General features: G+C 40.6%; 2 protein-coding genes across 2 annotated transcripts in view; both read left to right on the forward strand.

Annotated features, from left to right (window-relative positions):
• Window positions 1-41: 41 nt before the first annotated feature.
• Window positions 42-8,256, forward strand: trafd1 (TRAF-type zinc finger domain containing 1). Its single transcript, XM_084055663.1, has 12 exons — window positions 42-441; window positions 1,781-1,834; window positions 1,913-2,048; window positions 2,855-2,908; window positions 3,005-3,446; window positions 3,828-4,136; window positions 4,241-4,305; window positions 4,473-4,733; window positions 5,279-5,402; window positions 5,750-5,966; window positions 6,096-6,153; window positions 7,412-8,256. Exons 2-12 carry the CDS (start codon window positions 1,800-1,802, stop codon window positions 7,448-7,450), a joined length of 1,740 nt encoding a protein of 579 aa, XP_083911789.1. The 5' UTR covers window positions 42-441; window positions 1,781-1,799; the 3' UTR covers window positions 7,451-8,256.
• Window positions 8,257-9,428: 1,172 nt separating this feature from the next.
• Window positions 9,429-27,777, forward strand: part of smtnb (smoothelin b) — a 51,637-nt gene continuing 33,288 nt past the window's right edge. Inside the window, exons 1-2 of the mRNA XM_084054008.1 lie at window positions 9,429-9,754; window positions 25,637-25,794. Of these exons, the coding sequence (XP_083910134.1) occupies window positions 9,704-9,754; window positions 25,637-25,794 (209 nt within the window). The 5' untranslated portion in view covers window positions 9,429-9,703. The remainder of the gene's footprint in view (window positions 9,755-25,636; window positions 25,795-27,777) is intronic.

Below are 27,777 nucleotides of genomic sequence, written 5' to 3' on the forward strand. Positions count from 1 at the left end.
GACAGGAGGAAGTACGCCTCAAGTTTTCATTTTCCACCCAGTTTACCACGGCTAGCTAACGTTAGTGTTGGTGCTAGTTGGGAATATCAATCACATTTACGTTACAGCGATTGAAGATCATTTTCCATGGACAAAGTACTGCGACGAACCGGGGCGTACTATATGTGGATATAAGTTCGTTAAAAAGCCAATTCAGTTAAATATAGTTACCAAATAGTTCGCCATTAGTTTGTTTGACAGACGACAACGACAGACGACTCCTAACTAGCCGTTGCTAAGCTAGCGACCACTGCCCAGAATCAGGAGCAAACATCTACATACATAACATGGTTAGATTTAACGGATAGAAATGCTGCACCGTAACCAGCATATTTGATCATAAACCTTCATAGCTAACCTAGTTAGCCACCGCTGCTGGCTATAATCACTTGGAAAATAAAGGTGAGCAAACTGAAATAGTTGCGTAGATGAACAAGGCTAGCTAGCGAAAGTAATCAATTTACACCATATCAAATTGATGGCTTTAGTTTAACCTGTTGTTAACGAAAGTCTGTTGACAGTTAACGAAGTTTTGGCCTGTGTTTATATAGGTGAAGAAATCAACGATATGTCAGTTAACGAAGAGTTTGGCCTGTGTTTAGGTGAAGAAATCAACGATATCTCATCTGTTCGAGACGATGGGGTTTTGTAAAATGCAATTCAATTCATAGGGCTTTATTGGCATGAGAAAACATACGTTTATACATTGCCAAAGCAGAAAGCACAATACAACAATACAGCAATACAATCAAAACAAAAAATATGTACACTTGAAAGTCAGAATCTTCAATAGATCAATTTCTATGTACCAAGATCACTGGGTGCAGGTCTAGTGCAGGAATATACACAATTATTAGTCTTTAGGGTGGTTGTGTTCCGTTTGATATCCTTCTCCTATCACAGCAACTCACGAATCTTGCTGCTGTGTTTGCACATTGTTGTACTTCGCCCTGCAGATATGGGAGTTTTTTGTCATTGGTCATGTTTTCAAAATCTCCGTGTGTGGTTGTAATCTGTGGGAAGTATGTGTCTCTGATGTCTTGGTACGATGGACAGACGGTTAGGAAGTGTACCATGACTTCCACTTCATTTTGTGTGCAGTGGGTGCATAGTCTGTCTTCTCTCGGGATACAGGTCTGCCTGTAAATTCGCTGATTAACCAAATCCCAGTGGTTTTCAACCTTTTCTGGCCGTGACCCCCAAAGAGAATCATATTAGAACTGGGGACCCCCCCCACCCTGGCAAGCAGTTGGAATTGTAGAAGTTGAGGCATTCAATTTAGTTTGACTCTTTTCCACAGATAAATATTGGGAAAATAGCAGATCTACAAGCTCACAGTGAGGTGTTGTGAGCTTGTAGATCGGCTATTTTAAAATGTTTGCCTCTTTTTTCTAAATTATTTGATAATTTGGCCCATGTTTGACCAGTTTTTTTTATAGTATAGTTTTCTGATTACTTATGATGCAGTAATTGTCTTTTTTTAGGTATTAAAATGTCTTAAAACACCTTAAATTGTCACTTCACTGTCATCTCAGTGGACCCCCCCCCCCCCAATCATTTGGGGGGGGGTTGAGAACCACTGGTCTAGCCTTGGATCACAAGACAGTCATCCGTCATGTCATTTATTATAAATGACAGCCTTGTATCAAGGCTATGGTTACTCACAACCAACCATTCCATTTATGTGAATCTAGCCTTAATTTGTACCATTAATGTCACTATTTTCTATTTGTCCATATAGGCCTTTTAATTGGAGCACAATGGCAGATGAAAACACTCAGTTCTGTGCTAATTGGTAAGGCTGACACCTTATTTGTTTATTTTCTGTCAAATTGACAACAAGCAATGCCCTCAACTTTCTTTACTTTTCTAGCAAACATGACATCCCAGAGGCTAATTTCACCACTCACGAGATTCACTGTCGAAGGAACATTGCCCTGTGTGAGATCTGCCAGGAGCCAATGCCCCGGTCAGACCTGCAGAAACACAACGAGCAGGAGCACATGCAAGTAAAGCCTGAATCCTCAGTTTTAATGAACGGTTATAGTGTCCAAATATGGGTCCATTTGGTTACATTTGTACTGTGTAGAGGAGTGGTGCCACAGGACTAAATGATCAGCATGAAGGTTATTCACAAGGTCTGGTAGAGTGCAATCAATTTAGCGATGTGTTTCTCAAAGCCAAAACCAGATTATATTTTACTTGCATGACTTACACATGACATTAAGAAGTAAAATGTGGAAGGCAAAAAGGAACTGGTTTTGGGAGAGAGTTGTTCATGTTCACAAAAATGCCCTGCAGTGCCCTCTCACAGATTAAGTGTATGAATTCTTAATTTAGGCATATTGCCGCCTCTTACATTGTAGTTTTTGCTAGACACATCATACTGCACATTTGAACCAGCAAAAACGTGTCAGCACTGCTTTTCAGTAAAACTATAACAGAAAATCAATCGTTTTGAATAAATAAAAAAAAACAGTTTTTAAATCGGAGAAAATCATTTTTGAATCGAGAATCGTTTGTTTTGAAAAAATCGGAATCGTGACCCCAAGAATCGGAATCGAATCGTGAGATAGCAGAAGATTCACAGCCCTAATATTTAGCATAGTTATACACAAGGATGAAGATATTTTTATTACCTCAGTGTAAAGTCAGACTTGTTTTTCGTAAGCTATTCCACATGAAATGTACCTTCAGCCTACATAGTATTGGTTAAAACCAGGAGGGAACACCATAGCAACAGTTAATATTGCTCAGGCCTTGAGGACTCTTACCAGAGAATCTACGCCTCAAAGCATCTTCACTTTCATTTCAGATTAAATGCAAATGTGGCTTGAAGATTGAGAAGAATCATTTTGCTATCCACCAGGTATATCTGAATATTTTATAACCCTCACAGTTACTAAAATTCTTCATTTACACCATGAGATTGATTGTCTTTTGCCATTGTTGTAATTTCTTACAGAGTTCTGAATGCCCTCAACGGTTGGTCCCTTGTCCGTACTGTGACCTGGAACTGGGTTTCAGTCAGTCCAAAGAACATGAGGAATATTGTGGCACGCGTACTGAGCCCTGCCCACGATGCAAATGCAATGTCATGTTGAGGGATCAAGCTGTCCACCCAGCCTTATGTGGCAGTCTTACTCCACCCCAAGAAAGGAACAACAGCCGCGCAATTCAGAACCCAGCTGAACCACAGTCCCCAGGAGCCTGGTTTGAAGCCCACTCCATCCGAAACCTTCTGAGGGCCCAAGAGGGAGGTCCCAAAAATAACAACATAAGTGCTGCAGCGGAGACTAGAGCCTTTCCCCAGTCATTTGATAGCAGATTTTATAACAGTACATGGGGACCAATAGGCCCTGGGGACAGGAAGAACACTGCCCCTAGGAACACAGCATTTAGCCACTGTAAGTTAATCAATGATAAATCAGAGCCATATTTTTCTCCCAATGCCTAAACATTTGATTGAATGTTTCTTGTGACATAAATGTGTTGCAAGCCCTGTCACACACAAAACAAAAAGTGATGGCAGCACCCCAGAGTTAAATTAAAAAAAAATCAGTTTCACAATTTGTCAGCTTAAGCCTTCATCAGAGCATACAGTAGTTGTATCAATGCAGAGGCTCTGCCTTGCTGTCGCTGTCTTGTTTCTACTGTGGGACCTGGCTTGCAGCATTTTTTTTTATGTCAGAGCACCCAGCCAGAAGTTCAAGGAAGCTAGATTCATTGTATTGTAAATACCATTGTGTAATGTATTTGTTCTTTTAATGGAATTCAACTTCCTGTAGTGCTGGAACAAGATGAAATTCTGCGCAACAGTGGGGACAACAATAACAGCAGTAGTCCTTGGTCACACGTGGACCAATCATTCGGAGAAGACTCCTCCAGCCTGGACTATCTGTTGGCTCTGAGCCTGCAGACTGATGGAGAAGCAGGGGAGCATGGCAGTGAGGGGGCCTTATGGACTGATGTCTGGGACCACAAATTTGGGAGGATCTCCAACACCACCACCTCCTCCTCTCCTCTTTCTCCCCCCAACAACAACTTCCAACATCTTGCAGCTGGCACAAGTATCAGTGAAGACCAGGATCAGACAGGTCAGATCATTTTAATAAAATATTTTATATTTGTTTCTGGCTATTATTAATGAGGATTAGTGTGTCAAGTATCTGGACAAATTAACCATTAACTATTTTTGTAGATGCCATGCTGCCTTGTGAGTTTTGTGAAGAGCTATTTCCAGAAGAGGACCTAATTTTACACCAGGTTTGTGGTGTCCTTTTTAGTTTTTTTATGTGGCCATTATATTTTCAAACACTGTCTGACACTTGGCTTTCATGACCAGTACTACTGTTTTGGTGGCACATGGCACTTGTGAATAGGTTTTAGCATTCAACCTTGTGCATGTGTGTTTTTTTTATTTGTTTTATCAGACCAATTGCAGTCCAGCCTCAGCCTTTGCCTCCTTTAGCAAGCGACCCCCATCTCCATTCAGCGAGGACAGGATGACAAGAGGTGCCGGGGGGCTGATGCACACCGTTCCTGACAACCTGTCCTCTAACTTCCCTACGTTCCCTCGGTCAGTGTCCCCACCCTCCTACAGTCCCCCAGCTAGTCCACTGGAAGGAGATGTGGTCATTCCCTGTGAGTTCTGTGGTGTGGCTTTAGAGGAGGCTGTCGTCTTCCATCATCAGGTATGCTCCTTGTCTAGTGAAGGATGCAGCGGGTGCTTCGCGCAACTGTTTACAGAACGTTAGCATTCAACAGTGTCGATACTCAAAACGTGATTGTTATAGTTATCCACATAATTAATTGATCTTGGTGTGGACCACCCTTAAATCTTGTTACAACCCTGACACTATGTCTAATTCATCCACAGTAAGATGTGTAAAACATTCAGAACTGGTTATATTGCTGAAACATGAACCGGAGTAATGTTAGTAACTGTATTTTGACAATTGAATATACTAATAATAAACAACTGCATAGTGCATACCAAAGTTTAAGAACATTTCATATTGCATGCTGCATATTAATTTTAAGCTGCAACTACGCAGCTAGTATAAGGCACTCTTTGGGTCAAAAAGTTTCAAGTGCAAACTAAGAGCAGCTGTTCATAAAATACATTTTTCAGTGTTTTGAATAATATTTAATTCTTGGGAACGGTTTTCCATTGTTGATCTATTTTATGAGGTCTCCTGATTCTTGTTTTATACCTATTTGTTTTCTTCCCCTTCAGGATAAGTGTGACCTCCGACCCCACACTGCTCAGCCAGGAGATAATAGAACAAAAGCAACCTTTCAAAAACCATTGACTCCAGCAACGACTTCTCCAGATTTACAGAGGCGAACAAAGCACCAGGGTACGCCATTTAATTATATTTTGAGGGGGACAATATTGTTATGATATATATAATATATATAATTCACACTAGTGTTAGGAATTTGTTAACACATGCTCCCAAAACATATACTGTAGATGGATGTACACATATTGCTATCACCCTAGAGGTCAAAGTATACGGTTGGCTAATTGTTACAGGACACCCGGGTGAGGCTGATTGTGATGCTGATAGTGGTGGAAATCTAATGTGAATGCTTAGTCACTATTCTCTCAACCCACCAGCCAACATTGCTGCACATACAATTGATCTGTCTTTGGTCACATGTTTTGTTGTTTGTATTCTTGATGACATCATTCCATATGTAGCAGACCCATTGGATCAGCTCTTTGGATTGGACAGGGAGAAACCACTGGTGCGAAATGTAAAGGAATGGCAGAGGGGCTACAGTGGACTACTGCCAACTCAAGGAAAGATCTCAAATGATATTGGACTGAAAAACAGACCCCAGCCTAGTAGGGAGGCAGTAGGTGCTCAGCCACCATTTAGTGACACATCCAAGCCCAGCACTGCAACAGCTAAGGGGTAAGACCAAAGGCATAATCTCTGATCTGCCAGCTAGCAACTGCTGCAAATCGGACTGCATTTCATTTAAATCCCCTTTAATTCCCCTTTGGAGTATGATGCATATTAATAAATGTATTTGCCTTCCAGACTACATACACAAGAAAATAATGAAGTGCAACGAAAAATGAGGAATCCAGGAACAAAGGTACCCTAGTCTATCGTTATTTACTTAGCATGAATAAAGCACATTGTATGAATAAAGCGTATTGAACACTTGTTTTGGTGGCATTTAGTCCCTGTTACCGTTACTACAGCCTTCAACCAAACGTTTTGGTTTTGTTTTGTTTTGACTGTAAAACATTTTATAAATCCGCACACCAGTTTTTATTCTTGGTTTGGTAACATTTCGAGCCTTTTTCACTGTTGAATTTTGGATCCAGCACCCAGCCAAGCAGGACAGGATGTGCGTGTCTTTTGTCACCTTTTCGTTGTTTTGACTGTAAAACACACAAATTAGTAATTATTAATGACATTTCCATAAAGAAAAACAATTCAGTCTAAAAGTATTTTTTTGTCTGATTGGTTTTGTTTTCATACATTTTATTTAATGTTTCCTAATTTGGACAAATATATTCTTGAAGCTGGTAAATTAAGGTTAATAGGCAAGCAAGCAACAAAATAATGACTTGGACAACATCACTTGCAGATAGGGTTGTCCGATATTGGCTTTTTTACCGATAACCGATATACCGATATTGTCCAACTCTTAATTACCGATACCGATATCAACCGATACCGATATATGCGGGGATTATTGTGATTAGGGTAAGCTCAAATTTCATATCACACACACCATATACAGTAAGAACTCTTGTAACTTATTTATAAAGCAAAAAAAAAAAAATCCCGATATTTTCCCGATATCAATTTTTATGCTAATATTGGCCGATAATATCGGGAGGCCGATAATATCGGACATCCCTACTTGCAGATAAGACTTGTGGATATAGGGTTATAAGCTTGAAACATAGAGATAATTGTCATACTCTGGTAGCCATGACAACCATGAGCTGATATGGCTGTGTACAAGTGTGTAACAGGTCCAACTCGACAATGTTTGTGGCAGTGGTTACCGTCTTCGGAATCAGAAGGTCACAAGGTTTTATCATGGAGGATGCTCGGCTCCTCCAGCTTCATGTCACCTGGTTAATTAACCGTCCCTGTGCAAGACACTTAACCACCAACTGGAAGTCACTGCTGGGCCGATGCAGAAGTAATTTCACTTCGGGGATCACTACAAATACCTTTCAATTATTTAAGTGGTGGTTGCGCTGGTGACCCCGTCACCCACCCAGCACTACTCTGTGTGTGTGTGTGTGTGTGTGTGTGTGTGTGTGTGTGTATACTGCACTACATCAACTTATGTGCATTCTTTGCATCATTGTCTGTTTTTAAATCTTCAGTTGCCCAAGAAGCAAAACGAAGAGCAGGAAGAGGAGTGAGAGCAAGAATCTCTGGAGAGAGGGAATATCCACCAAAACATTTATCTTTTCTGAATTCTCAAATTTTTACTCCGCAATCAAAACGCATACTTACCTGCTAAGTGCCTGTATAAGTGCTAGGTGTTTAGTAGTGGTATTTTATGACAATGTTTAGCTTTTTCAAGTCCCAACTGAATCTTTTTAGCAACCACCATCTTTATCCTTTGTTTAATTTTTCATTTAAAAAATGTTTGCATGTATAAGTCTTACATGTCTGTCAGATTTTGCTTTTGTGATTTTAAGAATATTTTTCCTCAGTCTACGTTTTCATTTAATACTTAGACATGCATTTTCATGTCAGTGTTCTTCTGACTCATCTAGCTAACAAAGTTCTATCGATGTCCTATTTTTGTTTCTGCTTTAAGTAAAGCACTTTGATATCATGACATGGTTTGGTTAAAAGGGCCTAACAAATGGATTTGATCATTGTAGATCAATGCATGTCTGACTAAGAAATATTCAAATATGTGCTATTGGGCAATTGTCTTTCATTTTTTGTGATATCTTTGTTTTGTTTATATTATACTGAAGGAATACAAGGGAGTGGTGTTGCTGATATGAAGGTTATAAAATGTCTCCAGTTAATTACCTTGAAGTTGTGTGAAGATTTAAGTAAAGTTAACTTTAGCCCATATTAGAAACCTTGAACTCATTTATATATTATAAATCCATATATTATTAGGTTATTTTTTAGAAACACTTCAAGGAAAAGGGTTTAATTGGGATGTTTTGGCTTGTTAACTAATGCTTTTAATTAAAATATTGAATTTAACTGACATTTCTAGACTCAGTATTAATGGATGCCAGAGTTGAAACCTACAATCCGGCAACAAAACCTTTTAAGAAATTTAAATAATGGTAACGAAAACTAAATATGGTATCATTCAGTATGTTTTTTTTATATACACCCAGTAAAAGAACATCATTTCAGAGTTATCCTGTTGGTCACCAATCAAGGAGCCTCCTAGATTCCTAAGACGACATTCATGAAACACAATTCATGCTTAGGCAATAGACATAATATGACAAGCCAAGAGAGGCTTATAACACAAACGTTTTATTGATTGATTGATTGAATACTTTATTTAGAAGTTTGCTGAAAAAAGCACATCAAAGTACAGTTCAAATACAAGGTCAACTAAATAGGATAAAATAAATGATATGGCTTGTTTCAATTGGGGTCCTTTGTACTCAATTCATAGTGACATTAAATGACAGATGGATATGCACTACTATGCAGAACATATAAACAGTTTAAGAATAAGAAAAACAATATGTACAGTAAACAGTTCGAGGGGGGGGAGCTAGGTTATGACTTACAGGGGCCAGTTTCGAATTGCAGCCACCTGAAGGTACTCTTTTAGGGCAGTTTTGAAGGAGAGTAGGGTTTTACACTCCTTCACTACTTTTGGTAGGGCATTCCACATTTTTGTTGCATAGCAGGAAAACGAATTCAACCCCTTTGTGCCAAATCTGGGTTGAACGTGATCGTGATCAGTGGAGCTACCTACCTCTGGTGTTGTGATTGTGGACTTCATTTTACGTTTTTGAAGTACTTTGACAGCCAGGTACATGGGTATCTTAACATTGTGGTGTATCTTGTAGACCAGCCCCATTATTGTATTTCAACCAGTGATAAATAAGCATGTACAAACCATAGATTTATAATATATCGGTACAAACTCGGGTTGTACCCTCGTTTTACAGTCTATGGTTGTACCATTGTACAATCCACCACCACTGCTCCACTCTATCGGGAACCAGTAGGTGGCGTAGTTTCCATTAGTGACCAAAGTTTGTGAAAGCGTCAGGTCTTTAGTGCCCTCCCACCATGCGGCGCGCTATGTATGAATGTGGGAGAAGTTTGAGACCAAGGGGCGGGCTTATAACTTGGAGTGGGAATTCTGTATTTCAAAGCTACCAGTCTTTATTGTGTCCAGACCAGTACTGTTCCAGCGTTCGCTTAACTGAAAGGGTCCTTAAAATAGTTCAGAAATATGTGTCCCATCATTAAATAGAAAGGTGTTTTTTACGTTGTTGCTGCGCCGTGGACTGTGATCTGTTTATTTCTAATATAATAGATAACAAACGGCAAGGAATCGTGCAGGTGGTTGGTAGACTTCACTCACACGTTGACCAGTGGAGAGGAGATAAGCAAAACAGCTGATCCTTGAGTCATTTTCGGCTCACCTGTGTTTCTTCAGACAAGTTAAAATGTCTCTGGAGAGGTTTTCAACGCTGGACGAGTCCTCGCTACGAGCCTTGGTGAGTAGATGAATGGGATGCTCACTGGCTTCTGTTCTCAGATGCAAGACTGTCATATAATGACCGATGACCGTCTTGATGAAGCACCAAGGCTAGGCTACTGAGACATTAGGGTGGGGTAAACTAATTGACGCTACAAATTCATGCTACATCTTATTGATTTCCATTGTTTTAATTGTAATTGTTGACTTATCTTATAATTTGGGTGTCCCGTCTAGGTTTTACACGTGATGATACTGACAAAAGATTGACTGAGAACAGAGTCTCACTCTGTTAGAGTTATTTGTAAAACACATTTCAACATATAAATCCAAAACCCTCATAACTTAACCTAAAGGTAGCCGAGGGACCCTGAGTACATAATAAGCGAGTTTTCTATTAATTATTGACTCACCCAGGTAATATAAAATTCCACTCCAATTATGACAATTAGACAAGTCACAACTGTGGCTCCAAATTAATTTGTAACATTGTCGTCATCACATTGACAGAGTCAAGAAACCATTCTCTAACCTCAGACTTGATGTTTTGACAGCAACCCTGATGACTGAGGCAGAGGGAAATCACTATGAAACACCTACCTGTCACACTTAATATCTGTAATATAGACAAGGATTATAGAACACTTTACTTAGTCATCTATCTATCCTTGGGTAGACATAAGCACTCTTGCTCACTCTGAATCACAAACACATTAGACACTGTACACTCCAGTGAGTCAAATCCTTTAATTTCCTGTTCATTCTGTCTTGACTGACAGTTGTTGCACATGCATTGACTGTGTGTCATGTATTGTAGCCTGTCTATTCTATGCAGGTGGCATAAAGTCAACTATCTGCTGCATATTCCTATTAGAGTGGATCTAAGTTATACTTTCTTGACTTGGTTTTATCAAGTTGTTATCCTGATGGATGGCTTCCAAGGAGTGCATGAAAGCTATGAATGCAGAATGTATGCACAGAGAAATTGCCATCTTAGAATAACATTTATATTTCCCTTTCCTGAAGATTGGTGAACTTGATGAAGAAAAGCTGATTGTTTTTTATGTAGGTTAGGGATTAATGTTTCGTTGACCTTGTCTCTAGGCTATGTAGAGCAGTTTACTGGACCCATCGTTTCTCAGAGGTTTCAGGGAAGGAATTGTCTGGGCAAGAACTCCAGTCACTTCCTTTATATCCCTGAAAGGTCAAAACTTTACCACGAGTGAAAATAGACCACAGTGAGAGGACTTTTTTTCCCCCTCGTTGGATTATAATGCATATTTAGTCTGGTGTGTGGTCTATGTGGAAGTATTGATATTAAAATGTTTTGTCCCCATTCATTAATTAAGACAATTTGTATAAAAAAAATGTCCAACTGATGTTTGGATTTATTTCACCTCTAAATACTTCAAATGGCCATCACAAAGCATTTGTTAAATGTATTGTTGACTACTGAAAACAACAGATCTACTAGCATTCTTAAATCAGATGTAGTTATAGAATAATACATTGGTATCACATTGCATGTAGACAAGGAATGGAATCCATTGGGTAAACTATAGTATGTTTATTATACCGACATTCATGAACCATTCCCCAAATAAATATGAACTATTATGTCTTCTCTGTGCTGTGCTGTGTAATGAATGAATCTCCCCCATAACTTCCCCCTTCAAACATGACCACCAACAAGGGTCATTCACATCCCACAAATTAAATGACCAGCTTGACGTCTTGTGGTGACTTAAAGTGTCATGTTTTTCCATACTAGAGTTGGCTTGGTTTCACAGGAAACCAACCCTGTATGAAGTGTATTTCTCCAGTAGTTTATACAATATGGAGTTATGATTGGATTGCATTTTTGTTAGAAAAGAGAGACTGATTTTTGCCTTTTATGTTTTTCTATCCACCCAAACAATCTGATACTCTGCAGTATCCAGATTTAGCAACTGTAAAGCTAAGAAAAACTTCAGTATGAAAGTTGCATTTGCATTGTAATTCTTGCACAGATAATTGTTAACGGTTGCAACTCAGGAAGTTGGTAAAAATAAAATCTGGCAGGACAATTTAGAGTTGCCTATATGCAACAGGTATTTTGGTAGTCTGGAGCCTTTGCTATGAAACGACTTAAGGATAACGCACGCAAATCCAGGGTCCATTGTGCTGAATGAACTACATATGGCAGCATCTGTAACCACACTAATCCCATGAATACACTTCCATTCAGCCCACTGCTATATTGCCCATTTATTCCCCTCTATGGCAACCAGCAACAGCCCTTTCCTTGTGGCCTCACCCACTTAAACACACAGACTTGTCAGTCGCTGAGTCCGTTTCTTTGACCCCTTGCTGCTGGGGAAGAGGAGTCGTTGAGAGGATGTTTATTGCTGTCCATCTGTTTGAATGGTGCTTCATTTTTATGCTTTCCAACCACAAAAGAGAGTGAGACAGCTGCCACTAAATACTGCTGGAGCCAACCGCTTCCCCGCCACTCCACCCCAACACCAACCCACACTCCAGTTAAATTTGGGGGGAAATGCCCCACTCATTCTAATCTGGTAATCAACCAATTGCCAGCTTTGAGCATGTTGATTATACAGCCTAATTTAAACATCATGTCATTTTTGACAAGCAACGCCAGGTGTATCATTATGTCCTCTGTACGTGGTGTGTTTGGGTGACTGCCCTGAAAGTCTACAGGTGTTTCTCTGCAGTGGAAGATTCTCTGTTGGTAGGCAAAGCACATTTTGCCTGTTTCAGATCGGAGCATAGTTGACTTTGGCATCTGTCAGCATAATAAATCATTGTCACTGCTTCTGAACATTCCCCCTAGCTTATAATTATGTCTAAGTGAAATCCGCCCTGAGCCTGGGATCAGTTGGCTTATGGGTTATTACTGAGAGAATTAACGTGGCTTCCAGTAAATAATTACAATATTAATAATAAATATCAATATTATTATAAAAAAAAGAATAAGAGATTAATTTCTCCTTTTTTAGCTTTTTCTAAATTGTATAGTTTTCATTTTTTTGTCATGATTAGGGCTATCACGTTTATGACATTTTACTTGACGATTAGTTGTCTCAAATAATTGCAATTAACAAACATTGCACAACATATGACAAATAACTTAAATATACAAACAGATGACTGACAATGACCAAAATCAATGACTGACGATAACCAAAACCAATTATCAGAATAAATAATGTACTCTGGCCAAAATAGGTCATATTTAATAAAGTTATACTTTCACCTTTTTTATAGTGGAAATGGCTGATCTACAAGCTCACAATGTGTCGCGTTTTGAGCTTGTAGATCTGCTATTTCCGCTATTTTTGAAAATGTATGAATGTTTTTAACATGGAAACGATTAGGACAAATATGCAAAATATTTAATTATCTCAAATAATTGCAATCATTGTGGCAGGCCTATAGACATGATTGCTCAGAGGAGTCCCTGTCCTCTGCATCTGTGGGGCTGATTTTGCATGTGGGAACTGGGAATGTCTCGCATAATGATTTGTAGCTGGTCTTGCTGTCCATGTGACCGTCCTTTCTCCCTGGTGGGCAGGAGACTTTCACACATGTTCAAAATAGAGCAAGTGCATTCTGTGGCTAGTATGGGACCCCTGGGCCCCAGTTTTATGGTTCTCTGGGCTCTTTGTGTGTTGACAGGGGCTCAACGGTTACAGTTAGGCATAAAGAATAGGCTTGTTTTGGAGTCTCCCACTGCAGTCCCCAGGTCTCCTTGCCCCCCAGAGACGGGGTCCAAAATGTCAGCCTTGTCATGAGCAGAGGGATAAATCGGAACAATTGCACCAGATTGCATAACTTCTGTCTGAGTCTATTTTCAGATGTTGTGGGTTCATCTGGACTTTTATAAAGCTTGTCTTGTACTTAAAATATACTGTATGATGTCTGTCATCACAATCATCATATTCTGTGTATTGTGTTTTGATGATAACTCACCAAGTTCAAACTGAATGGAAGGGCATGTCTGGTCCTTTACCACAACATGATTTTGCAAGGCTACACATAATTGAAGGATTTGTTCCAGCATCATGAAAACCACCTCCCTACCAATCTGGGAACCCATCGATAAAAAAAGAGGGGGGAAAATCCTTTGAATTAGCTGGCTGCTGAATCTGTCTTGAGAGATTACCTACACAGAGGGTGCAGTTCATTTGAATAAGAAGTCCTGAAAGCAAGCTGCTGCATGCATTTCTGCTCTTAGCACAACCTTTACCTTATACATTCTAGACATAAAAAATATTGTGTGGTGCAGACCAGAGACCACTGATAACAGTTGTTGACTCAGGGTTTATTGTAGTCAATACAACTCAGGATACTAGAGGTACCATTGACCCCTGTCATTGTTTGACCAAAACCCTCTATACTTTAGTTGACCGGGGTCCCCCAAGGCTCTATACTAGATTATCTAGTATTTTCCTCTGCACCAAATCTCTTCACAGAAGATGGAGATCTACAAGCTCGCAACGTGACACGTGAGCTTGTAGATCTACTATTTTAGCCGAATGTTTGCCCCAGAATAGGGACGCTAGGATTCAAGTGGTTAAAAGTAGTTCATGGTGTATTTTTGGCCTCACCTGGAGCAACTGAACTCTGAGCTCTACGTGGACAGAGGTCACAGTGCACACCTGATTCATTCTGCTGGCCCTGTCATCCTCATAGGTATTCACTCCCTTCATATTTGTATGAAGCATTTCCCTTGTGATTATCACCTTCAGTTTTAAAGGTGTCGGGAGGTTCATTGTGGGGGACGGGTGGGTGAAAATCATTTTATAGGCTGCTTCATCTTTCCCACACAGCTGACACAGTACAATTTATTTATTTACACTGTAATTTTCGATCGCTAGCAGCAGTATTTGGATATTCAATGCCTTCAGCAGTGACTATCCAAACACACAGCCGTTTCAGGCAGATAAGAGCATGTTGTTTGATAAAACAGGAAACTTCTGTCACTGGCTAATGCTAAAAATAGCCTTGTGTTTTGGCCAAATGTGCTGAGAATAAATGCATTGAATGAACTACTGTACATACACACTCCTGGAAGATGAATGTTTAGTGTATTGTTTTCTTTGAACAATGATTTGGATTTGAACACAAATGAATACATTTTACGATTTAAAATATGGCACAGAACATGACTATCATTACAGGTTATAAACAAAACCCGTGGTTTACTCAAAAAGGTTGATTACTGCTTGTGACAAACTCGGTATAGTCATCTGCCTGCATTCAAGCTAGAACTGAATTTTGATGGCATGTTCAAGAATATGTTGCTGTGGAGATATAACCACCGCTACATAAAGAACTCTTTAAGAGTTAATCTGTTCTCTGGATGGCTTGCCATTTGTGTGAATGCACCATGTGAGAGTATAGCATGAATAAGTGACTGCATGTGCATTCAGATAACAGCAGTCTGGTCCCCTGACAGAGAAATGGAGGTTGTAAAGCAGGGGAATGAGGCTTCGCCACAGTATCTCCCTGTTCATAGCCACTTATCTCAAGCACATTGTGTGTGGCATATAGCCATGGAAGACTTTAAGAAATATATGCCTTCTGCCTTCAGAAATGTCAGCCAATAATTAAATCTCATTAAACCTCAGATTTGACATCCTGCTGTCAAAGCATCTTCTCTTTCTCTTCCTGCATCTCTCACTCAAGTGAACCAGCACACTTCAGCAATTAGTCCCCATCTGTCTAGAAGCAACACCCTGCCAGATGGAAAAATCTGGAAAAAGACTTAAAGGTGTGCTATGTATCCCCAGCTGCCCACTGTTCTGAATCTTACCTCACGCTTAAGGGTTCCAGAGTTTTGAAAAACATCTGTTTGTTCCTTCTTGTCACACACCCTGTGGCCTGAGTCAGATACATGTAGCAGGTGCTTTGGACTCAGGAGAAAGATTTAGGAGATCTTTAATCTCTTATCTGACTGTTTTAACAGTCTCTATCTATTCATAGCGCCTCACTACGGATGGTGAGTACCTTGGAGATAACCGTGTACATGAGACTTATGCACAGCATGACTTATTAATGGTTGTGTTTGGCCTTTTCTAAATGCCGGAGGAGATTAGACATTTTGTTTGGAGAAATAACATTCTGTGAGTGAGAAAAAGAAAAGCATGAGTAATTAACTACAGGCCAAACCATTATGGTGGGAAATGTCTGCTTTAACTGAAATTTATTTGATAGTGGTTTTGATCTTTTATATGTACTAAATCACAAAAAGCTGTACATTTGTAGTAATAAATAAAATGTACTTGAAAGGCAAATCTGAAGTATGGTCTTAATGTTTAGTAGAGGAGCATGCAGCGATTATTATTTCAATCTGCCAGCACCAACTGAAAGTGACCCACTATTATAAATCTTTGTGTACCATACCAGCACACAAACATACCGAACTGTAACCAATACATAATGGAAAAATATATTGCACTGTGCCATTATTGGTATGGCATGGTGCTCTTCTGGAGTGGAACAGGAAAACATTAAAATGACTATGTGGTTTGGTTTCTTTCGAGGAGTAGAGTGGTATAGACTGAGTAGTCAAAGATGGAATAGGACTGTTTCTTTGCCTTCCTCTCTGAATCCCTCCGGACAGAGGCATTTCCTGAGATCCACCAGAAATTGTCCAACGGATGTTGATGTTTTGCTTTCCACCCTTCTGTGTTTAAAGAGGTGGATTTCTCTAAATATACACAGCTCCTTTGTTAAAAGTTGTTTTGCTTTGTCTGTCTCTTGCTCTGTCAGTCTAGATGAGAGGAGTTGGTATCACTGGGTCTGATGAATGTAGCAGGATAAAGTGTTCCAGTTCTTGAGCATCAAATTATTTTCAACCTTGGTATTTCATACCAAGAAGGGATTTTTTTCTCACCTCCGTGCTTTTCAATAATTAAACCAACAGAGCCAGGCAGTCACCCACAGCTTTAAGTGTGACTTGTGAGCAATGTGCCATATTTGGAGTCAGTGTCACCTCATCGTGTTGCAGGTCTGGGTCTGCTCCAAGAACAATGTCAGCTGAAGTGAAGAAATGGACCAATTTAATGCCAACTGGCCGTTTTTTTATGGCGGGCATTCCACATGGCTGTGTGTGTTCTGTTATACTCGTAAAAGCTAATAACAGGTTATAGACAGCTTTTCTGTCATGTAGATGACAATGGAAAAAAGGAATGCTCAAAGGCTAGGTACGGTGACAATAACAAACCAAAGCTTGAACAACAAAAGAAAATGTAAACTGAGAACTTGGGAGAGTTTTATGTAGCAAAAAGTTAACTGATACCACAGGAAAATAGTAAGGCGGTGTCTATAGAGGTGGTCTAACGTTGCCGATCTCAATGTCATCAATAGAATACATCTGACTAAGTATAAATAAGAATCTCAATCTACCTCATTCAAAGGCAAATCCCATCCCCGGCCAAGGGCTGACTAGTTGGGCTTAATTAGGCTTCTGATCTTCAGGCATGACTACTCAATTACTTAAACACAAAGACATGTAATTTAATATCAAAATACAGATTTATAAAAATAGATGTCATAACTTAAGTTGGTGTTTCAGTATTTCATTGTATAATGTTTCGTGACTAAGCCTGTTGACGGTGAACGAGCATTTGATTAGTAGCGGGTGAGAGTAATGACAGCAAACCGAGAAAACGGTATCACATTAGGCAGATTGAATGAGAAAAATAGAGGGCTCCTTGTGCCTCTGTTGACCTACATATGAAACCATTTGATCAGACGACCAGCAACTATGTAGGCCAGAAGAATCATCCTAACCAGTCAGTGGTCTGACCTGGATCCGTGCTCTCTCTCTCTCGTCTAACCTGAGATAAAACAATGTGTGGAGCCATACGAACAGTAGAAATGGGTCAGTCAAGTCTAGTTTGACCCTCTCTTATTCAGAGGGTTGGTTCAACCCATACAGTAAACTACGAAGTGTTATTTTGACTCCACAATGTTACACTCAGGATTTCTAAATTCTGCCTGTCTTGATGGTGTTTAAGCAGCCACGACTAATTTATACCTCATCGCACAACACTTTCAGCACATGTTGTAAGTGTTTTAACTTCTTTTTTTTTTCTCTAACATCTGTTTATTGCAGTTTTTTCCTCACATAAGGTATTTTCAAGAACAATAAAAAAACAGGATTTAACTTTTAACACATGAAGTGAACCCTATACTTTTGTTGTAGGTCAAACAGTGAAAATAGCCAATGTACAAGAAGCTTGTGTCGCTTGTAGATTTGCTATTTTAACCACATGCTTGCCGAATGTTCATCTATTTTTGCCGAATGTTCCACACATGCCCAGAATAGGGATGCTTCTTTCTCTGCACAAGCTAGTGTACCTCTTCAATGATTAATCAACATGCCAATGTAGCGTCTGCGACCTGTAGGACTGTCAGTCACATTTACACTAGAGTCCACAATGATGCACAACGATGTTGTAAAAAAAGTCAAATCATGGCTGATATATCGGATAAACTTATATATCGGTCGGGCTCTATTTCACGCAGTGCTTGCATGAGGCTCAGATCTGTTTCCAGTGCGTCATTGCCATCCTATAGTCAGTGCATTGTTGATGCCCCATACCGTACCCCACTCCGACCCACAATGCATTCCTGTATCTGTCCTTTCTTTATGCCTGCTCTTTGAAGTGTAAAGGAGTCATTGTTTTCCCAGGTTTGTTCTGGGCCTCTGGCCTAACATCCTAATACTAAGTTCTTAGTGAGGGATAAGCTATCCCACACACGTCCTGCTGGAGACAGAGAGCTCGATCCCAATGCTTTTGTCTTGTGCCTGTTTCTCCATTTCACACTGCCACTTCTTATGGTTCTCCTTCCTCTGCCACTGCCACAGACACTGGATAGGCCTACACACCGGGCAGTATAGCAATTAGCAACCTAAGCTCATTTATTCTGATTCAATTCATTGTTTTTTTTTCCTACCCCAGCGGCTACTGAAGCTATTCAGAAAATCCAGCAGTCTCATACAGAGTTATGCTCATTATATGATTATATTCCCATCTAGAAGGGTGTGGTGTTTGTGTACAGGCCACTGTGTGCATACAGTTGTTTGCCCGCGGTGTTGGGGGAAATGATTAAGTGAATGTTATGATGGACTTGAGTCCTAAGATGCACAGACAGGTAGCAGACAGCTTCATGGGTTGTTTTAGTGACAAGAGCAGGGCAACATGAACTATGCAATCTCGTGTGCAATTTTGTGTTTGTTTATTTTTAAGATAGTTTGTCACGTCTATCTCCTGTACCACTCCGGCTCCCTCAGTGGCAGCTGGTAATCTACTAGAGCTCTGTTACAAGGAGTGTCCTGTGTCCTTATACGGGCAAATTCACCCATAGTTCTGACACTGGAGCTTTAAAGCTCTGATCCGATCTGCTGCCTGGCTGCACTCTAACCTCAGCCTGCTCTGGAAATTGTTAGTCTCACCCTCATTTCACACACAAAGGCACGTGTGCACACACTGGCACGTGCACACAAACGCACATGCCTTTTTTGTATCATGTACAGTAGAATGACACTTAAAGCCTTTAGTGGTGTCTGTATGTCCATACACATTATGCATGTCAACTGACAGTTTACAAAGTGGTAAACTACAAAAACGGCAAGCGAGGCCGGCACAAATTGCACACTGCTGTCAGTCAAAAGGTCGGGACAGAGCCCGGAGGTTGTTATTGTGCTTCTAGATGGGGTTGGGAGCAGGCGAAGGAAGGGGAGGAGGGATTCCCTCCGTGCACCAGGCGGTGATGTAGCCTGTAGTGTGTAGTGTGACTCACTCTAGTAGAGGAGCAGGTTGCTGCTACCCATGTGACTGTGACTCAGTGCCACAGGGAGACTGGTACTTTGACCTTTTCAACTGCTCAGACCAGTAGATAGTGATACAGACAAACGCAAACAAGAATCTGTTGTATTGTTTCACTATTCACCCTACATAGTACATCTTGGAGATAAGAATAAGCTATTGTCTTTCTATCAGGACTCTGGATTGTGTAGCCTCATCTGTGACCTCCCCCTCTGCTGTAGCTCCGGGACTCAGACACATATAGTAAAGATCTGGCTGATGGGCTGACCTGTTTCTACAGTGGAGGGGAAAGTTAGAGATGGGACTAGACTGGAACTAGCTTATAGTTGGCGAATGTGGTTTTGTGCTCCTGCTTGCTGCAGAACGGAGGCCTGTAGATCAGAAATGTTCAGTTGATAAAAACATTGGAATTTCTGGTACTTATTTGTTATGTATTCCTTTTCTGTAATTGGTGTAATAAGTCAATACATTAGGGGTTATAATAAATGAATCTGAGCTTGTTATAATTACTAATACTATTTGCTTTATAGTACCGTTGTAACTCAGTTCAATTGTTATGTTTCCAGTTTCACATGCTTAATGTAACACTGTGTTGAATTATAGGTAGAATTTATGACACAAAATTGTTATAGTGCACAGTTAAAATAAACATATTGGCCTAACCAGCCAATTTACTGCAGTTCAGTGTTACTGTATTTCAGTGCATTTTTTTAATATAAAAACAAAACCTTCTTGATAAACTTGCTGAATTGAAAGGGATCATTTACATATCCAGATAAAATAAGTGACTTATTTAAACAATATTTAAAAAGCATCTGTGTTTTGCATAGTGGATTAACTGAGGCAGCAATGATGTAGCCTGGAATCCAGACTGATTCGCGCCGTTCGACAATTTTTTTTTTCTTCTCACTTCGCATCAACAAAGAATAAAGAAGCGAAGTGAGAAAAAACCTGCCACATGAAGCGAATCAGTCTGGATCCCAGGCTAGGAAGAGTCATCCTTTAGTGAGTGGCATTACTGATGACATTTGGCTTACAGAACTTTCTTCCAAAGAAAACATGTTTTGGCCAGAAGAGCACTACATAACATCCCAAGTCCATTTATGCAACATTAAAGTGATATCTGCTCTTAATCACAGTGTGACATGGCAAGATTTGTCATTCAGGTTTATCTAGGTTATATTATTAGTGACAATGATGAAGTGGTTGCAGATAGTGGACAAAACTAATTGGTTGAAATTCCTTAAAGTAATCATTTAAATTTCTTATAGAACAAAATACAGTGGTAGTTATTACGGCTAGCGTTCAAAAGATCTTCATCTTTCTAAATCTTGCCAAAAAGCACTGATCTATAAGCTAACAACTAGCTTGTTGTTGTTAGCTTGTAGAGCAATTAATTTTGGCAAGCAACAACAACCTTGTACTACAGACTTTAAATTAGGCATTAGCCCATCCCTGTATACTGTCAGACTGTCCCATTCATTGACTCAGGTGACTCCAGTACCAAGGCCACCTGTGTGACAGCATCTTCCTCAGTTGTCTAGACTGTAATCACAACGGGACACTGGTGTGATTCAGAGGGCTGACAGCTTGATGATGTGTTTATGACGGTGTCTTCTTCAGTGAAACATGCTGTGTGACCTGCTTAAGTGCTTTTGTTATCTCAGTTACCTGACTAATGCACGTTTCCTGCCTGCTAACCGTGACAGGGTGTTCCTGTTTCCTTTTGTTCTCACTACCACGCTCTGGGAATTCTAGGGCCGTAATGATATCAAGAGGTGGTACACAGTAAAATCCTGGGCCGGCCTTGTGTTAAATGAAAGCTCGGGACTTTACTCTGTACTGCAACAGTTACTGTAGCCACTGAGCACCTACAAAGTGTTGTTTGTCTCGCTCAGCAACGGTCACCTGTGTTTTCTTACTTTTTGACTAGAGTGACGGTTGGTTACCCAGAAGCCTTTGGTTGCATTTGAAAAATGCTGTCATTGGTGTGAGGGTGTCAATGTGTAACTCAGGACTCTGACCTTTTTTTCCCCCTTTCTATCCCTCCAGTTTGCCACTTTTTTCCTCTGCCACAGCCACAGTTAGCTCTCTGTACTGGTTAGCCTCATCAGGGGATTATGTCAAAAGGATTCTGAGTCAACGTGAATGTGTTTCCGTCTCTGGTCCTTTAACCGTTATTTTATGTTTTCTTTGGCAGAGGCCCAAGTTAAAGGTGTGTGTTATGTGCTTTTGATTGGGCGATCCTCATTACCTTCCTGTGTAGGGCCAAAGTTATTGGCCGGCAAAATCCCTCCTTTTTTAACAGTCGGAAGGACAGCCATGTACTACTGCTCTGGACTGCATCAGCAGTCATCAGCAGCATGCATGTCACACTCACAATCAGAGATGACTTGAGATGAAGCAGTGTTTGGACCATCTGAATATGTTTGGCATATGTGCTGTTAGGGCAGGCGGAAGTCGGTGTACTCTGTACTGATGATCACAAGTTTGGCATTTAGTATGATCATTAGTGTTACCTTGTGGTTACCTTGTGGTCTTAATAACCTTTGATCTGCTTGTGTTGGAAAAGGTTCCTGTAATTGAGTTGGACAGCAAGTTGTTGGCAGCCTATCACATGAGAGAGGGATGATCTCAACTAAAGTGAAGTCCTAACCTTATTTAATTATTTTAAATTTTTTATTGTTCCAGACTGATGTTTTATTTGATTTAGCTCTCTGTTTACAACTCTCTGCACATTCTTATGTATCTCAACATAATGTGGTCTGTTGAGAAATGCCAAGCAGCTGTTAACATTGTCTTGAGTAGTTTGTCTCACTCATCTATTTGAATAATGAACAAATGAATCAGTCAATAATAATTCCTAAGTGTATACTTTGTTGTACGACACTGTCACGTGCTGACAATAGCTGATCATTTTCGGTGCTGTACAACGAAGTATAAATCAGGCTTAAGACTTGGCAGGATATAGACTATAACCAGGATCATAACATTATAATCACTACTCATCAATAATTGAAACTCTGAAAGTGTAAAAGTAGTGTTCATTTAACTCTCAAAGTGTGTAATTAACACTCAGGATTTTTGCTGTGTACTCTGAATTCACTAGGCTGTCTCTCCTTGTGAGTCAGCAGGAATGTGAAGAATGACCTGTGTGAGGCCTGGTCCTTTCCCACCCTGTTCTCGTCTGCCCATTTTTAGGCATGGCTCAGTCTCATTTTTCTTAATTCCTCTGTCTTCCTCTCTGCCTGCCATCCTATCTTATGTGTTCACCACTACGTTTTGCCCCTCCCTTGAGTCCCTTCCTCTGTCTCATATCCTCTGTTCCTCCTTTCTTTTTTTTTTCTTCTAATTGCCCTCTCCACTTACCCATTCTGTTTTTTAGTCAGCTCAGCGCTCTGAATTTCCACAAATTGCAGTATGTAGGAGAGCCCCCTTGAGCTAGTGAAGCTGGGGTTGTGTATTTTACCAAACCACAGAGAGACCTCAAACCCGCTGACCCCTTCCCTCTCTCATGAGAACTCCCCCTCTGGGCCTGGCAGGGGGTGCACTGTTCCCCCTATCAACTCATCAGATGTGTGAGGCTTTTTGCCTAAAAGCCCCAAAAAGACCCTACACACACAATTAAAAGGCAGTAGGCAGCTATACCACAAAGTGCTCTGTCTAGCAGGTGGGTAGCATGAATGCAGTGAGTGTAGAGATGTATGTGTGCTGTCTGTCAGAGGTGAAGTTGCTGTTCATCTGCATGTGTTGACAGGTTCCTGCTGTCAAACCACTGAGATCTGTCTCCCACATGACATGAGAGAGAGAGAGCTCCCTCTACCCTCCCATGCTTCAGGCTGTCACATTAAAGCAGCTGGCGTGTGTGTGTGCGTGTGCGTGAGCGTGAGTGTGTTACAGACATAATTCCAGACACACACACCTTAATTATTATTCTGCTCTTTGAAAGAAACAACAACTTAAAGCTAAAATCCATACGTTTTATATCTCTCCCAAGTTGGACGAGACATGTTAGGAGTTCCAACAGAGAGAAGCCATTGCAATGTATGAACTACGATAAGTAGATAGATGGTGGTGCATCTACCTACTGTAGTGAGAAGCCAGGCAGGGAGGGCGATCTCTGTGCTGTATTACGACTCCTACAAGTTGGAATTGAGAGGAATAGCCATTCCGCATACGTCAACATCCTCCCTGTAAAACTCTTCACTGTCAGTTGAAAAGAAGTGGCTGGTGACTTAATATGTATCGAATGAGATGTGATTGTCTATATTCTCCCACATGACCAGCTCTAGGTTGGCAGTGACAGGGACTACAACTGGGGGGGGGGGGGGCTGACTGGGAATTGGCATAATGACTAAATTGGAGGGAAAATGAAAGAAAAAAAAATCCCAGATTGTTGCATTAAGTGTCCCTCAAAAAGACGTGAATGTCTCAAAAGTAATTTGCTAGTGGGCCACTTCCTCTGTCTCATGCTTTTTTCCACAAACTAGTTTAGCTGTGAGGTTGAGTGTCTGGCTCATAAGCAAGGCAGCAGCTATACCATCTTCAGAATGTGGCCAAACCTGGCTCAACCACACACAGTAGTCACATTTCACAACCTGGTCAGACGGCCACTATTACTGGCTGAAGCTGGCCACAAGCTTGACACTAACAACAATTCATGGCTGTTTAATCCAGGACAATGATTCCTGTATACTATGTTTATTGTGTCTACTTTTAATGTTATACAAGTTATTTTTACATCAGAATAGAGACGCCATGCAATATTGTAATGCTGTAATTTTTGGTGTGCAGATTTACAGTTTATCTTTAAAGAGCCAGCACAGCCTGGCTACTGAGAGAAGAGAAAAGAGAGTGCAGTATTTTGACCTGGACAACAGGGTGCATCTAGCTTCACTCTATAAGAGCAGACAAACTCTGCTGCAGCCTGCTATTCCTATGTCTGTTTTTCATTCTCTGCCCGCTCAGGTGGTCCTGTCCTCACACTTTATTGAAGCTAAATCACTTGTTGCTGCCAAACTACAGTATAAAACTTTACTTGAATTCTGCTGACTTCCAGTGAGGCTCTTATGACTAAAGCTCAATTAAGTCTACATAGCCAGACGATCAGAGATCTCCACCTACTGATAAGTCTGGGGACATCTATTTAAAATTAATTGAATGGGCTTGAACGTCCGAGAAAACCAGCAGTAACAAACTTACGCCCACTGCTTTGAAAACAAATCGTGATACCAATCCCATATTAAAGACCGACCTAAAGTATTTATATTGGGTCTGTGAAACTGTTATCTTTTTATTTCTGAATTGTTTTTTCATTCAGTTTTCACCCATTCGTTGAATTTAGATGATGACACAGATGTATCAGTATACATTTTTACTCTGTCGCACCAAACGGGATACATCGGCTGCTTCATTGCCTAGTTCTATATATGATGAAAAGCAAATCAAGAAAATTTAAAGGAACCATTTGTCTAAGACCGATCATGCTTTTTAAAATGCACTATACTTGATATGCAGCTGGACGGCCATGCGTGTTTGGTGGGGCAGAGCAGCCAGATGTCTGCCCTCTCTTGTAAACGACTGTCTTAACAAGCTCGTTTTGTGAGGGTTAATTACAGAGGGCGGACGACAGGGTGACAGGGCTACTGTTAGTACCGTGCGAGGAACGTCAGACGATTGTAGGTTGGCTCTCAAACTTGTTTCTCAAGAGGATGTTGAGATGAACTTCCGAACAGAAGGCCTCTGACGTGAACTGTCACAGAACTTTGTAAGAGCAATATGGTTGGTCCATGCTTTTCAGCAACACAATTTATAATTACCACTTTCTTTACTCTTAAAATAGTCTGTGACCTCTTTAGTCAGTTTTGGAATTTGTCATTTTGATGTGGTGTTTCAGATGCGACCATGCTTGTGTGGTGCTTTCATTCTGCGATGTGGCGGTTGAGTGTTAAGGTCATGGCCGTGAACTCTGTATGCCATGTGGCTGACTGTCTTGCACAGGCTGTCTTGACACCTGCAGGAGACTCATCTTTTTTTGTTCTGTTTGAATGTGCCGGTAGTTGGATGGAACGATGGATCTGGACGAGAGGCGCCTCATCCGTTCAGCCATTCGGGATCTGAGGAGGAGGGAGATCGAAGACATGGAGGCCGCCCTGGCAAGCAAGCGTTTCCGTCCCACGCGACTCAACCCACAAGAGGACAAGGAAAACCAGCACAGGTGTGACTCCATACACAGACACACACTGTCATGCACAAACACACACACACACACACACACACACACACACACACACACACACACTGAAGCACGTGGACCATCCTGTCGTAGTATAATGACAAACTGCACTAGGCCAGGTGAGCTGGAGACTTTGGAACAACACACAGGCCCAGATGCAGCATTCCCCAAACCCCTCAAGGGAAAGGAGGCTGCAGAGTTGGAAGTCTGGAAAAGTCATGCAGGGGAATCTTTAAGGGCAGGAGAAAACAACACCACTGTAGATTTTCTATTCCTTTATTATGTAATAGTTATTATTTTAATATGTAACTCTACTGCATCTTTAAGTCACATTGCCATACTTGACCTCATTAAGTTACTCTATTAAGCAGTTAAAACACATCCCATGAGAGAAGTAGTTTTGTGCCATTCATTTGTTTGTCTTTATTGGACCATTTAGAGGCGAATTAGCCTTTTACCGGTTCAGCGATGCATAGCCAACAGGAGTGGTCACTTAGCTGTTGTAGTTGGAAAAACTAACAGTGTGACCTCAGTGACATTGTCATCATTTTGCCATTAAACACACTCATTTTTCATTGACTGTTCTAATTTGAAGCAGAACTACCAGGCTCTGAATGATCAAACAACACCTCCTTTTGTTGCTCTAATCGTTATGGTTTTCATTTTGTCATATTGTTTTGATGGTCTCTACTTCCGTCTCAGTGCATATAAAATAACAACTTTCCATGGTGGCTTCAGGCGTTGTTTATCCAAACATTGGTTTCTGTATAATTTATTCACCATTGCATTGAAACCACAAGTGTGCGATTGCTTCATCTTTTAATATTTGTCTTCAGGCTGTTAACCACTTTCAACCTGGCGTCCCTATTTTGGGCATCATTATTGTCAAAAATGTAAATCAATTAAATTAAAATATACACAAAATATATATATATATATATATATATATATATATATATATATATATATATATATATATATATATATACATACATACATACATACACACACACACACACACACACACACACACACACACACACACACACACACACACACACACACACACACACACACACACACACACACACACACACACACACACACACACACACACACACACACACACACACGCTTGTGTGATCTACAACAACATTGTGAGCTTGTAGATCAGCTATTTTCATGCGATACCGACGTCCCAACGGAGTATAAAATAGGTCTTAAGTGGTTAATTAATGACTGGCTCTAGTTCAAGGCCAGGGGCAGGGCCCTAAGCATCTGGTCCCAGGGATAGAGCACACATTTCACAAGGCTGGGATTGATGTGAAAAGGAGTAACCAACCCTCCACTTCCCTCCCGTTGCTACTGGATCCCATTAAGACCAGTGGCTGCTGGCTAATCACTTCCATTTGCCACTGTTTCCAGATTACTTGGGTTACAATAACAACAGAGGCGCCTCTCCAAAGCTCATAGAGAAAGTGCACATGGCTGCACGTGAACACATGTTGTTGAGGGACACTGATCAATACACACACACACACACACACAAACACAAACAAACCCTTTCTGAAAGTTATATTATCCTGAGCTTCTCACTGGTGGAATTTGAAATATTCCTCTGCGACATTCCACACATCCTTTAATACCAATGAGGCGAGGAGGAGGAGAGAATGAAAGCAAGCGTATGAGTAATAGAAACCAACATGAAAGCAGGACCCAAAAAAAAAATCAGAAATGTGAGGTTAAAAAGTAGGAGTATAAGATCCTTTGTCAGGAACTATGTGTTTTCTCCTTCATTCCTGCTAAGCTGTCACTTTTTCCACTCTGGATTTGGTAATAATCTCTTCCCAATGCTGATAGTTTTCTCCTGGCTCAGAGAATACTCTGCTCTCTTGGAATTTTTTCCTTTCTGCCATATAGCCATCAAAGCTTAGCATGGTGTCGCTAAAAGCCCCATAGCTCCAT

Source organism: Gymnoscopelus microlampas (assembly GCF_963454915.1).
Source record: "Gymnoscopelus microlampas genome assembly, chromosome: 4".
In the NCBI taxonomy this organism is placed as follows: Eukaryota; Metazoa; Chordata; class Actinopteri; order Myctophiformes; family Myctophidae; genus Gymnoscopelus; species Gymnoscopelus microlampas.